The sequence below is a fragment of the Podarcis vaucheri genome (genome assembly GCF_965113315.1).
Source record: "Podarcis vaucheri genome assembly, chromosome: 17".
NCBI lineage: Eukaryota > Metazoa > Chordata > Lepidosauria > Squamata > Lacertidae > Podarcis > Podarcis vaucheri.
Window position 1 is genome coordinate 32,361,576 of NC_138755.1, and position 14,921 is coordinate 32,376,496.

At 44.4% G+C, this 14,921-nt stretch overlaps 1 protein-coding gene across 6 annotated transcripts in view; it reads right to left on the reverse strand.

Moving 5' to 3' along the window:
- The window catches only part of TRABD2A (TraB domain containing 2A), a 125,750-nt gene that overhangs the window by 22,409 nt on the left and 88,420 nt on the right, over positions 1-14,921 (reverse strand). For 5 of the 6 annotated variants that reach the window (XM_082204962.1, XM_082204961.1, XM_082204959.1 and 2 more), the window contains exon 3: positions 2,860-3,006. The exons of the other annotated variant lie outside the window; for it this stretch is intronic. In XM_082204962.1, the coding sequence (XP_082061088.1) occupies positions 2,860-3,006 (147 nt within the window). The remainder of the gene's footprint in view (positions 1-2,859; positions 3,007-14,921) is intronic. 6 annotated transcript variants of the gene reach the window in all.

Below are 14,921 nucleotides of genomic sequence, written 5' to 3' on the forward strand. Positions count from 1 at the left end.
ATCTCGCTTTACTGGCCGAGGGAGCCGACGTTTGTCTGCAGACAGTTTTTCCGGGTCATGTGGCCAGCATGACTAAGCCGCTTCTGACGAAACCAGAGCAGCGCATGGAAACGCCGCTTACCTTCCCGCCACAGCGGTACCTATTTATCTACTTGCACTTTGGGGCGTGCTTTCAAACTGCTAGGTTTCAGGAGCTGGGACCGAGCAACGGGAGCTCACCCCATCGCGGGGATTCGAACCGCCAACCTTCCGATCAGCAAGCCCTAGTCTCAGTGGTTTAGACCACAGCGCCTTATAATGCTGCAATGGTAGGTGCTTCTAACAAACAGTTGCTTCTGTATTGCAAGACGGTCTACATATAACAATATACCACTGTACTACCCAATAACTAACAGGCAAATCAACCAACCCTTGCATTTTTTCATAGGTCGCCAGGTCTGCTCCTTGTAAGGGTTGGTGGATTTTCCCTAAGCAAAGACAGGCAGGATAAAACGGTATAACAGCATTAAAGAAAGAAAGAGAATGCCCAGGATGCAAGGCTCTGGCACAAAAAAGAAGCGGACCGAAAAGGTGAGATTTACACACTGTTTGCTGCCACTGCAGAGCTCCCTCTTTGCAATTCACGCAGAAGGAAGTAAGACTTGCATTGGCTGTGTGCTTTCATCCAGCCACATCCAGCATTTGCCTGCTGTTGCCAGCTCTTCCCAGGGCTAGGTGGCTCTAAAATGCAAGGCTGGATATTATCTATACGAAGACACATGGCAGAAGGTGTTTAAACTGTACTGTACTGCATCGCTTCTCAGCACATTGGGACTTTCCATTAGCAACCAGAGACAGCCAGTCAAGGCATAAATCAAACTGCCTTTGACCTATCCATCGCTTTGCCAGCACCCAACTGCTCATTTCTGAATATTATCTTTATTACATTGTGGCTGCTATGATAGAGAAAACTTTGGATTTTATTAATTGGGGAGGTTTTATTTGGGCAGATTCAAATTTGCTAGTCTGTTGTCATTTGCAATGAAATAAAACATTTTAAAATTAACAGAACTTGAGGGGAAAGCTGTATTGTCAAATCTGGCTCCTGTGCAATCAAGAGTAGTAGAGAAAATACAAGAGAAATTTTGGGTGACAAGACTAAGTCCATTTGATGCTCAGACTAGCAAAAAAGTGCAACAGTAATAATAATAATTTATTTATTATTTATACCCCGCCCATCTGGCTGGGCCTCCCCAGCCACTCTGGGCGGCTTCCATAAAAACCAAAAATACAATAAAATATCACACGTTAAAAACTTCCCTGAACAGGGCTGCCTTAAGATGTCTCCTGAATGTCAGGTAGTTGTTTATCGCTTTGACATCTGCTGGAAGGGTGTTCCATAGGGCGGGTGCCACTACCGAGAAGGCCCTCTGCCTGGTTCCCTGTAGCTTTGCTTCTCGCAGTGAGGGAACCGCCAGAAGGCCCTCGGCGCTGGACCTCAGCGTCCAGGGGATTTTTTTAAAAAATAGGGGGTCATGTAGTATCAGCTGATGCAGTCTTGTCTATTGGTCCAAGAATGCTTCTTTGAATGCTGTGGTTTTTATTTGTTTGGCCTGAGCTGGGCTAAACTCCTGCCACCTACCACAGGGGCAAAACCACTGACAAACACCAAGATATCTAACCATGCCACCAGCTGGCATGTTGAATCATCATCAGCTAATCAAAGGCTCTCAACTATTTATAGGGTATTCGTGCCTTTCAAAACAAAACAAAACAAAATAAAACCATTTTAAAACAAAGCCAGAAAGAGACAGTCAAAAAAAACATAGTCCACTTCACTCTTGGAAGCCAAGGGAACAGACTTTTTACATGTCTCCAAAGAGAGACGGAAAGAGGCACATAACTGAACCACTTGGGAGGAAAGCATTCCACTGCTCTCAAGCCACAATCAAATAAAAGGTTCTGAACAATCTCATTTCTCACAAAGATGGCACCTGGAGCAGAGGCTCAGGGACTGAGAGAGCATATGAGAGGGAAGGGCATTCCTCAGGATATTCAGGACCATAGCTGTCAACTTTTCCCTTTTCTTGCAAGGAATCCTATTCGGAATAAGGGAATTTCCCTTTAAAAAAGGGAACCGTTGACAGCTATGTTCAGGACACAGAAGGCTACAATAGGACAAAATTAGCACCTTGGATTGGTCCTGGAATCATACTGGTATAACTAGTGCAAATATCAAAATACATGGAATGTTCATATTGAGCCATGCCTGTTTTTGTAATAGATGGATCTATTAGACCACTTTCAAAGGGAGCCCCACAATGAGCACATGGGAGTAGTTCACAATCTTGACATGACCAATGCATGAATGACAGTGGACTGGCCTCCATCTTCTTGCAATGGTTTCAACTGGCAAGAATGTGGAAGCTCTCTCTCTCACACACACACACAACCACAACATTTTGGAACTTACATCCATCTCCTAACTTCACCTTACCCTTCCAAATGGTTTTTTTGATCCAGGTGGGTCACAGAAGAGCCAGTATTAACCCCAAGTACCAAACTGACCAAAGGTATCAATTTTATTTTCATACAACAACAAAAAACATTCAGTGCCCTCATTATTATCACCATCCCTCCATCTTGTCTGCTTAACATATCAGAGGCAACCTTATCATGAAACAGCAGCAAAGACACTTGTAGAAGGAAAAGTGTGGACTGCAATACAAACAAACAAAAAATCCACACTACTTAAAATTGCAAAAAAAAAAAAAAGGATTCCTTATAAATACTCTTATTTGTTGGGAATACATGCTAGCTAGCAGGAGAGGCCGGTCAACAGTTCTGTGTGAAGCATGAGGGGACGGGGGCAAGACTCACTTGAGAAGTGTCATGATTGAAGATGATGGAGTTGAGGTCCCCACAGTTGTAATGCTTGATAAGGTCCTCTGTTGTATAAGGGATCTGCAGGCTGCCTGCTCGGAGATTCTCTTGCTGCAAAAGAGTCTGATTCAAAGCAAAGATCACCTGGGCAAGGGGGAAAGGAGGAAAAGGCAGAGTTCCCCATAAGTCCTTAAATGCATTAGCTAAGAAATATATATATATATATATAAGGATAAAAATCTTAGCTAAACCCTGCATGTATCTTTAACCACCCAAACCTCCAATTAACAGAAAGATCATTTTTATCAACATGTGAAGTACTATGGCTTAACACCAATAAATCTCCTAATGACCTAACAATTAGGATGCATGAGCCATTTACTGGTATGTTACAAGACTGACTAGCTTTTTTGGAGGAAGATGTATATGGGATGTAATCCACTGGGAACAGTCAAGTACTGTACAACATTCCTTGTTTTCCTATAATGGATGTTGGGTCATGCCAGTCGAAAACTTCCTGTTTCCTCCTGGGCTGGAACATCCTTCCTTTTGCTTGTGACTAGCAGTGGGCGTGACCTTACCTGTCCAGGTAATAAAAAGGACAAGGAATGCTGCCACACTCTCTCTTTTTCCATCTTCCTTTCGTCATGTGAACTTCAGTTACTGCTAGCTTGCAGTCACTGCGATTATTCCCCCATATGGGGTAGAGCCACATGTATATACTTGTAACTAAGTCTGCCTTCAGGAATCTAACTGTGAACTGATGTAAGTAAACTTTTATTGACTTTAAATAAGATTGCCGTGTCTTTATTCTTTTTAAGAGGCATAAAAGAGAACTTACCAGGAACATGCAATTCAATACTGAATTGTATGATAGTGAGAGGCTTACACAAGCCTGCAATCAGCTATCTGCTGTGCGTTAAAGGGGGAATGTAAACTCTGCTAAGTCAAGGAACTTGCTAAGGCAAGTTAGGAAGGATTTTAATAATATATCCTCTCCTGCCTCCCTGAACATTCCCACAATGTGCACTGTATACTTCTTATGGCCACACTATGTGTTGCTTGCAGTTGTGGGGAGATTTCCCTAGGGGGTTTTTTCTTTGAAAGTTTTTTGTTTTGCTTTCTTTTGATTTGCTTTTTTTTAAAGGCTACACTCTTGAGTATTATTATTATTATTACTTGAATTTATATACTGCCCTATACCCTGGGGTCTCAGGGCAGTTTACAGAGCAGATCCCTATAGAAAAATAAGGGATATTTAATTCTCTCCTCCCCCCCTCCACTAGAAACTGTTCTCCCCTCCACAGCTGCCTCTTACGTAACAGAGGAAAGATATTGGGACCTGTATGTAGAGATCGGTGTGTCTTCCTGTGTAGGGAGGGGGAAGAGGGATATAAGGGCAACTTGTAAGCAAAAGCAAGGCAAGGATGTAGATGTCCAAAAAGGGGGGGGGATTAAGCAGACTGTCCCCTTTCACCATTACTCTGCTCATGATTGCAACCTGCATTTTTGCTTAACATGAAAAATTACATTAATGAGAGGGGGGTTTTGCTGATTAGCTGTTCACCTCAAGTTTGATTATCAGTACAAGTTTATTGCATGAGAAGTTGAAGAAGCGGTTTTAATTTGGTAGCAGCTGCGCTAGGGACAGTATTACATCAGCATATTGATTTTGACTTTTCTGTTACTAATACGTCGAATAGTTTCCCACAAAGAATACAATGTTCAGAACGCACCAGGAAATCCACTAATCAATTTGTTAATATTTTTATCTTACACCTATAGGCTTCCATGGTTCTCCATTTTTCTGTTGTATTGTGCAGTTCTCATTCCACACTGGGGCTTGCTTAAAACTAGGTATCCTTTCTAAAACGGCAATTCCGGGAGCAAGTTCCATTGAACATACCAGCATTTATGTCCAAAGGTTGCACTGAACAAACCTTTACTCAGAGGAGACCCACTGAAATTAATGCACCTAAGTTAGCCATGGCCATTCATTTCAGTGGGTCTACTCTTGAGTAAAACATAGTTGAATATCACCCTGAGTAACCACACATAGGATTCTGCTGCGAATAGAAGCAGAATCCCATGTAGATGAAGTCATAGTTCACTGTATGTGTGTGCGTGTACCATAGCAACCCGATAGCACCTACATGGGGTACAATATGGCTTATCAAAAGCAATGAATAAGGTTGCAGTTAAAGAACTGATATTCTTTTACGTTCTGTAAACAGTGGTCCCTTTATGGCAGATGGATCACACAAAGCTAATAGCTGTTATAAATGGAAGGCCTTTATGCAGAAGCAAAACCTAAAAGCTTCCCAGTATAGTTTGTTCTAGCAAACGTTATCATGTCGGGCGATTGCGATACCAGGTGCAGCGTCAAACAGGGTGCCCTTTGTGAAGAGTTTATCTTTGGTACACAGTTAAGTGACCTACAGTCAAAGGCTTTCATAACAAGGGAAAATTCCAGAGCCTGTGAATTCTAAAAGGTGTTGTTGTTTTTTCCTTTGTCAAAAGGTTTTGACCAATGGAAAGGGGAGACGGAATGGATAAAATGGAAACTTAATCGAGAAGTGGGTCCCAAAAATTAATGCAGTGTCAAAAGTCCAAATCCTTAAGTTTCCTTTTTCATGATTAGCTTCAAAAAGAAAATTCCAATAAGGAAAGCGACAACTTAGCATTTCTATAGTGCTTTGAGAGTCCATTTCATACACATTACTTTAACAAGCTTTATATCAGCCCCTTAAATAGATTAGCATTATCCTCATATTGCAGATGATGGCTGGGAGATAACATTTTGCCTAAGGCTACCTAGTGAGGCAAAAATGTGAACTGGTACTATCCTGAAGGAGCGTCTCCACCCCCATCGTTCTACCCGGACACTGAGGTCCAGCACTGAGGGCCTTCTGGCGGTTCCCTCACTGTGAGAAGCCAACTTACAGGGAACTAGGAAGAGGGCCTTCTCGGTAGTGGCGCCCGCCCTGTGGAACGCCCTCCCACCAGATGTCAAAGAGAACAACAACTACCAGACATCTGAAGGCATCCCTGTTTAGGGAAGCTTTTAATGTTTGATGTATTACGGTATTTTAATATTTTGTTGGAAGCCGTCCAGAGTGGCTGGGGAAGCCCAGCCAGATGGGCGGGGTATAAATAATATATTATTATTATTATTATTATCCTGGTTCATAGGACAATCAAACAAGGCTGCTACACTATTCTACCTCTAAACAACTTAATTATAGCAGATAGATAGATAGATAGATAGATAGATAGATAGATAGATGATAGATAGATAAGGGATGAGGAATTCAAGAGACGCAATCTCTTCCAGCTGATCCTCCACTGGCCATATGACACCCAAGGCGTGGCCAAGGCAAAAGTGGGTGTGGCCAAAGTGGGTGTGGCAACCTCCATCCCTCCCCCAATCAACAAACAGTACACATCTCCCCACATGCACACACAAAACATGTGCCACATCTGTATAATATTCCCTTCCACAGCTGTACTCCCCCCCCAAAAAAAATTCTTTCACTCTGACCTACTTTCACAGGATACACCACCCTGAGCTCTTCACAGAAAGAACAGGATTATAAAAGGAAACGATCCTGCTCCGCAGTAGTTTGTGAACCATGTAAGACTGACCTTTGCAAGAAGCTGGCTCTGTTTAAAATGAATTTAACTAACTCTTTAGAAATTACCAGCAGAGTGGAGCAAGTCTGCTGTCCCAAAAATGTTTGAATAAAGAACTTTGCAGGTTTTAATTTTGACTAAACATGCAGCATGAAATAAGTTAGCGTGTAGAAGTTAAGAACATATACTAGATTGACGTACCACACCAACTTCAGCTCCAGGATCAAACCAGACTTGGTGTTGCTACATCTGAGATCAGAATTCCAGCAGTTTTTTTTATACAATACAATAAAATAAAGTTTTAAAAGTGCAATGGGCACATGTGTGTATAACTGGAGCAAGTGCATGGCATTGGAGAAATGATATCAACTCCCTTCCTCTCAGCAGTTTCCCCAGTTAAAATGCTTCCTCTGTGTATAGGTAAAAAGGTAAAGGACCCCTGGACGGGTAAGTCCAGTCAAAGTTGACTATGGGGTTGAGGCACTCATCTAGCTTTCAGGCCGAGGGAGCAGGCGTTTGTCCACAGACAGGTTTCCAGGTCATGTGGCCAGCATGACTAAACCGCTTCTGGTGCAACGGAACACCGTGACAAGGAAACACCATTTACCTTCCCGCCAGAGCGGTACCTATTTATCTACTTGCGCTGGCATGCTTTCAAACTGCTCGGTTGGCAGAAGCTGGGACAGAGCAACGGGAGCTTACTCCATCACAGGGATTCGAACCACCAACCTTCCGATTGGCAAGCCCAGGAGGCTCAGTGGTTTAGACCACAGCGCCACCATATAGGTACCATATACACTGCTTACATTTTGCCCAATGGGCAACTGGCAGCTCTGAGGTGCATTTATTTAGGGAAATGGCACACGAGGATGAGTTAAGCTTCCTGTCCTAGCACCTTGCTCCCAATATGAATCAGGAGTGCTGACATGTATTTAAATCCATAAAATGTAAAAATAAATAATGTAAATTTTTAACTCCTTGTTTACGTATACAGCTGTGCACCTCAGATATTATTTTCTCCACCCCATGCCTATCCAAATAGCTTTCCTCATCTCCTTGCCTCCTTCCACACCTATCTTCTAAACCACTTTGCCTACCTGAATTGTAAACATTTCATGGCTTAGGCCTGGTTTGTACTTGCCTCTCTCACACACACCTCCTTCCCCTACCACAAAGTGCCCTTGTGTCCCACATGAAGCCACAGCCACACTTCCCCAGTGTCCCTCACTTAACATTACATTACATTACAGTGGTGCCCCGCAAGACGAATGCCTCGCAAGACAAAAAACTCGCTAGACGAAAGGGTTTTGTGGGTTTTGAGCTGCTTCGCAAGACGAATTTCCCTATGGGCTTGCTTCGCAAGACGAAAACGTCTTGCGTTTTTTGCAAGTTTGTTTCCTTTTTTTAACACCGTTAATACAGTTGCGACTTGACTTCGAGGAGCAGCTCATAGAACGCGGTGTGGTAGCCTTTTTTGAGGTTTTTAGTGATTTTTGAAGCTTTTCCAAAACTTTTCCGACACCGTGCTTCGCAAGACGAAAAATTTACTAGACGAAAAAACTCGCGGAACGAATTAATTTTGTCTTGCGAGGCACCACTGTACACTCCCTCCCTATATTTAACTTTCTCTCACGGCAGGTCCGCACTGAGCCTGGGCATGGCAAACACTGGCCACAAAAATGCCTACTTAACAAAAATTACAAACCTGTCACACAACTCATGGGTAAGAGAGCATACTAGATGTTCCCTTTGACCTAACACAACAATTTCAAAAAAAAGATGTAGTGCAAACAGAGTAAGTTTTCCTCAAAAGCAGCCCAGAAAATCTGTGGATGAAAAATGCACCGTGCCACTCAACTTCCCCATCATACATTTTATAAAGTTCCCAATAAACCATATAATATCCTTTCTATTCCAAATTCCTCATGGACCATCCTCGAACCTACCTCCCCTACACTGCCAAATTAGAAAATAGTTCAAAAGACCGATTTCATACTATAAGATACAGAACCTGGTCTTCCTGCCCCATCCACATTTTTCATTATGATGTCGGTATTTGATTCAGTGGACACACCCTTAAAGCAAGGTGACAACATGGGTCCTTTAACAGAATCATTCTTGCAGCTGTATAATACTCTATTTTGGGTAAGCATTGGGTAATGTTCTGGGACGGCGGGAAATACAACAGAATTTACAAACATTATATGTCATGCATGCCATTTCATGGTTGAGCCTCCTACAAAGAATCCAGTGTACTAATTATAACCCCAGATGAAAAGTGGCCATCGATACATGTCCTGCATAAGCAATTTTGCAACAGTAAAGCAGATTTTCGATATTGGGAAATCTATTCCCAGTAGATGTTCTGCATATAGGTAACTCTGCTACTCACTAACAGAAAAGTGAAGGGAAGTTAGGCAAGGAAGTAGTAGTCAGCTGGAAAGTGTGAACTGACTAACCAGAATATATACTACACTTTTACAACAACAACAAAACCCCACACAACTGTTGTTACTGTTATCCCCCGAATAAACTGCACAGAATACAGATTCCTTCCCCCCACCCCTTTGCTCCCTTACACTGTGATGCATTTGTTATTCCAAAACCTTCCTGGGACTGGCTTGCAGGAAGCCAAGCCAAGTTTGTTGCCTTTTCAAAAATATTTCTCACCCCCCCACCCCACCCACAACCCGAACAAGGATGCACCATCCCTACTAAAATGCATTCACACCAACATCAAAGCATCTTCTGAAAGGATGCACTGGAAGAACAAAAGTAACAACTTTATTTGAAACCTTCCCCCACAAACACACACACCCCAACTCCCTATTTCCACCACAATCTCTCCCTCCTCCCTGTCCCCAATTTTTGGTAGTGTGGAAAAAATTGATTAAGCTTTGTAGTCAACATAGTGCTCCAGGCTTCATTCTCCTGGCTGAGATTTCTTCAGCTGTCAGGCCAGGGGTGGGGAGACACTTGTCCCTTTTGCCAGCATTGTTGGAGCAGCCTGCTAGGCCAAGGGGGTGGGGTATGAGAGGGTTAGAGCCCGGCAGATGCCTTTTTTGTCAAAGACAAAAGACCCCCAGCCATCCTCTCCACTTTTCATCACTTTCATCCAGGCCGGATCAAAGCACTGCTCTGCATATGAAAGGGGCCCGGCATTATGCGCCTCAAATTAGCCTATCGCCACCCCGCTAGCCTCTGAGGCCTTTCAAGAAAAGCTCCCACATCTGTTCCATCCGATCCGTTTGCCTCATCTTCTCGCTCAGAGTGTGTTGTGCATGTTGGTTTCTTCCCCACCCTCCCTTTGGAAAGCAATTCAGCTCCCTGAATTATAGTTCAGGGAGAGAAGGTCTTCCTCTCCTCCCGGCTGTTTTTAATAGTCTCTAGGGATCATTTCGACCTGCCATACTCACTCGAGCCACTCACGCTGTGGGTACTCTGGCACAATGGATCCGTTTCTGCACTCGCCTTTCTTCACCTGATGCAGGAGACCCGGGCGCCGAATGTTGCAAGCGAAGGCCGCTAGCCCTGAATCAAAGCGATCCTCGAATCAAAGGCAGGGTGGCTATGAAAGTCAATAATCCTCTTTTGTCATGGTAATGGTTCGTGCCAAGCACTGAGAAGAAAAGCGGGACTCTCTGCTTAGATGCTATGCACTTCCTTAGATGTGCTACGCCGGCCGCTCAGCTGCTTTTGAAGCCCTGCTCAAAGCCTATAACCTGAACTTTCCTCAGACCCGGCGAAGACCCACCCAGGGCACAAATGCAGGGGAAAGGGCCAAGCAAGATTTCAGAGCGGATCCCTTTTTTAAAAAAAAATATATAACTTCATGCGCCATGGGTATATATGGATGCTACACCGGAATTTCCAGTCTACAATTCACAAATATATTTATCGAATTTTTATCTCCTGCTGAAAGGTTTTGTGCGCTTGGCTCTCTAAAATGGAATGAAGGGCAGTGTCTCACTTTATACGGCATACAGGATTGCCGTGGATAAAACGGGGCTTCCCACAGTAACTACATAGATGTGAGTGAACAATTGTGGTACCTCCTCAGTTGGTTGGAGTGTGGTGCTGATAACGTCAAGGTTTCAGGTTTGATCCGCATACGGGACAGCTGCGTTGCAGGGGGTTGGACTAGATGATCCTCAGGGTCTCTTCCAACTCTACGATTCTAGGATACACATGTTCTCACTGTACATACATGGTTTGGGGGCCCTGACTGGACCAGCTCTCCAAGGGCACATATACAGTTGCTTAAGGATGCCTATTGTCAATCACTCTCTTCATATTTGCTGCTCAAGACGCTCAGGTAAACCAAATAAGACTGTTACATAAACAGGGAGAGACACTCTCTCTGAGAATTCTGTGGAGGTTGTGCAAATACAGTGGTACCTCAGGTTAAGAACTTAATTCGTTCTGGAGGTCTGTTCTTAACCTGAAACTGTTCTTAACCTGAGGTACCACTTTAGCTAATGGGGTCTCCCACTGCTGCCGCACCGCCGGAACATGATTTCTGTTCTCATCCTGAAGCAAAGTTCTTAACCCGAGGTACTATTTCTGGGTTAGCGGAGTCTGTAACCTGAAGTATCTGTAACCTGAAGCGCCTGTAACCCGAGGTACCACTGTACGCAAGTTCACCCCAAATCTTGCAAGCCAATCCCTGGAATACAGCTCCACATAACAGCATCATGTACAAAATAAGCAGCAAGCCATCACATTTTAAGCCCTCTTGTTCTATGTTTACTCATTAAGCCAAACTGGCAGAAAAGCAAGATTATCTTGCATTCAATTTGAACTAAGAAATTGCTTTCCAGAGATATATTTATTTTTATGCACCCAATTTTTTAAAAAATGCATGATTCAATTTCCAATGCACATTAAAGCATAGAAGTAATAGGTGAGCTGTTGTCCTGCTATTTATGTATTTATTTCATTTTACCCTCACCCTTTAGCCCTAAAATGGGGATGTCCAAGAAGAGGTTAGCCCACCTTCCATATAGAGGGTGAGCGGGCAAATTGTTTTTTTCCTCCCCTGCCAACACTGTCCCCAAAGTTCAACACATTCTCTACAGGAGGCAATGGCAGCCATTTCGTTTATACAAGGAAAAGTCAAGGGATACAACTCAAGGGAATCATAGATGGGTCTCTGCCCTCCAATGGCTGCATCAGCCGACCAGGCTCCCACCGTCATGCACCCCGGGTTCCGACAGCCACCGCTACACCACTGGAAGGATGTTAAACCTGCCTCAGTAACAGCAGTATCTGGTGCCTGGCTGTTTTAAGCATATCCGGCGCCATGGTGCAAATACTCCTCCAGCGCCCCCCATTTCTCAGGACCCCAAAGTTGTTGACAGCATGTAGCCTTGAGCGTGGAGATCTTTCAAGGTAGAGTGGATGGGGGGGGGGGAGCGGTGGTAGAGTCCTGTTTATTATGCACAGAGCTTGGGATGCAAGCACACACCACGCAGCCAAGGAGGTAGTGTGTCGCGGAGCCAGCGAAGTGAGCTCCAGACTGCGGGAAAGCATCCAGAGCCTTCCCTTCTCCGAAGGGCGCTGGAGGTGCGCAGGCACCAAGCCCCCACTCCGCCTCGCTTACCTCCCCGCTCTCCCCTCCCCGGACTCTCCGCCTGGCGCCCTCCACTGCTTGGCGCCCTGGCTCACCGCACCACTACACCCAGTGGTAAAGATGTCCCTGGTCTGGTGTGAGAGCCATGCTTTGCAGTTTCTCAAATGTGCTAAAGATTGCATCCTGCTTATCTTGTCACAAACACAAACAAACAGTGGGAGCCACCTGCACAGCCCCACTTTGGGTTTTCTTTCCTGGTCACAGAGTGTGACAGGAGTTTTGGAAACCAACTGTATACACATCACTATGCTGATGTCACACAACTCTATTTTGCTATAATATCTGAATCAGGAGGGGCTGTGCAGGACCCGGGCTGGTGCCTGGAGTCAATGGCGGGATGGAGGAGGGAAAATAAGATGAGTCTGAATCCTGGCAGGACAGGACTTCCAAGATTAGATTACTGCAATGTATTCTATGTGGGGCTTTCCTCGAGTTTGAGCAGAAATTGCAGTTAGTGCAGAATGAATAATAATAGCTTAAAGGTCCCGGGCCCTAAGGAAGCCAGGCTATCCTTAACCAGGGCCAGGGCTTTTTCAGTGATGGCTCTGACCTGGTGGAACACACTGTCCCACAAGATTAGGGCCCTGCAGGGCTTTATCTCCTTCCGCAGGGCTAAGACAGAGCTATTCCGCCTGGCCTTGAATTAACCTGATCCTCTATTACCTTTTCCCTTTCCTCTTCTATGAAGAAACCCTTTCTGGGACCCCACATTTAAATTCTTTCCTGGTCTCCTTGCTGGTCCTAGTAGGACCAACTTGGCCAGTTAGCCCTGGTGATGACTCAATGTCTATTGACTGGGGTCCCCCCCCCAAAAAAAAAATGACCCCTGAATTTTTAAATTTTATTGATATTGATGCTAGGTTATATGTTGTATTCTATGCTGTTTTTAAGTCACATTTTAATCAATGTTTTATATTTGCTGTTAGCCACCCTGAGCCCGGTTTTTAAACCGTGAAAGACGGGGTATACATACCGGTAATTTTTTTTTGTTGTTGTTGTTGTTGCTGGCAGGAGAAAGATCCTATCAGAATGTAACACCTCAGCTCAGATATCTGCACTAATCTGTCACCAGGCCAACTCCAAAGCGTTACTATTGGTGTATATTGCCTTTAATGACTTGGGGTGGTTACTTGGGGGGGCGTTTGCCTTACCCCACCCACATGAGATCACTCAGCTGCTTCAATCTGCAGAACTGTTACAGGTGCCACAGAACACTTGTTCTGCGACTGTCAGAAACTGATATTTTTGTTTGGTGGCATCTACATTTTGCAACTCCTCGCCTATCGGCAACAAGGGGCCTTTGATGTATTCCTTTCAGAACCTGCTTTAAAAATAATAACGCAAGCCTATCCAGACATGTAGACGCTGGTGTGTTTTAAACTTTTCGCTAGTATATTTCCCTGCTTCTGCTCCGGTTTTTTTTGACTGCCACTGGAGGTAAGAAACCTTAACTCACATTTCAGTGCTATCCAGAGATGAGTTAAGTTGACTAAATGCTGTGGAGAGGGTGGGAAAACTCAACTGTTAAGTTGTGGGTGAACATATCAGACGACACAGCGATTCTTCCAAAGCAGCTCTTTATTTGTAAGCTGGAACAGAACTGAACTGAAGAGCTCAGTCAGCCTGCTTATATAGAACTCCAGAACAACGTAACTGTAGCAACTTTCTAAAACTATCCAATCACTGAATGTCACTTTCGATCCTTCATTTGCATAACTATCTACAATATCCCCCTGCTGGCCCAGGGTGAGAACTTCAGTACATAACATCAACATTGGTCATTTTGGAAAGCAGGGCTATGTCTTTTGTGGCATGCAATTGTTAGGAAACTGTCCTTACTATGAGGTGCTGCTGGTTTCGCAAAACCCCGTGGACAGGGGTGCAGCCAGTTGCTCTGGCACCTGTAGGGGAAGGGACGGGGCAATCCGTGCACAGGGGCAGGGTGGAGTCCATGGGCAGCGTGGGGGCCGAGCCACCGTGTCACTCCCAGGGCGCACCGCAGGCCAGGCCCCACGGTAAGTGCCACCCCCCATGGTGTACCATTTGTCACCACCTCAGGGATGACAGCCGGGGCGGCCCACATCTCCTGCACCCCCTTCCCTGCCCATGGAATAGAAATGTCAAATCTTCAGTCTTTCTGATCATAAACTGGGAGGTAGGGTTTTTGTGTGTGTGTGCTTGAGACAATTTTGAATGACGGGAGTAGAGTCCAAGGCAGCTACTAACAACATTACCCCGCCTGGTAAATGGCAGGCATTGTGAAGGAGCTGTCAGAATACCTCTGGCCATGACACCTGCAGGCACTTTAACGTCCTCTCAGTCTGGAGAGGCTCTGCTTACAATTACTACAAATAAATCCAGCATTAGCGATTGCAAGGGGAAGGGAACTTGACTTAATTGCACCCCCATTTTAAAATGAAGTAAAGATGTAGCTCAAGGACATTAGCGCAAAGCCCACTTTGAACAGCACATTACAAAAGAGACTCTCACCCAAATTGCTAACAATCAAAATCAAATACCCATTTTCAAGGATAACGTCTTTTGTGCAGGAGAAATAAGCAAGGAAAACCAATTGCATTTGTGTTATTATTTCAAAACAGGTCTGCTAAGTGTTCAAGGAACTATTCCTAATTGTCAAATAGCCTTTCACAAGTATCTATTTGCCTGAGAACTTCAGATAAAATCTTTAGCATTCAATTAAATGATTTTTTTTTAAAAGGAACGAAATGTCAGGCTTGTTGACATTGAAGTTCCTATGTTTAGCACCATTACTGGAATTCATGGGGTGATTTTC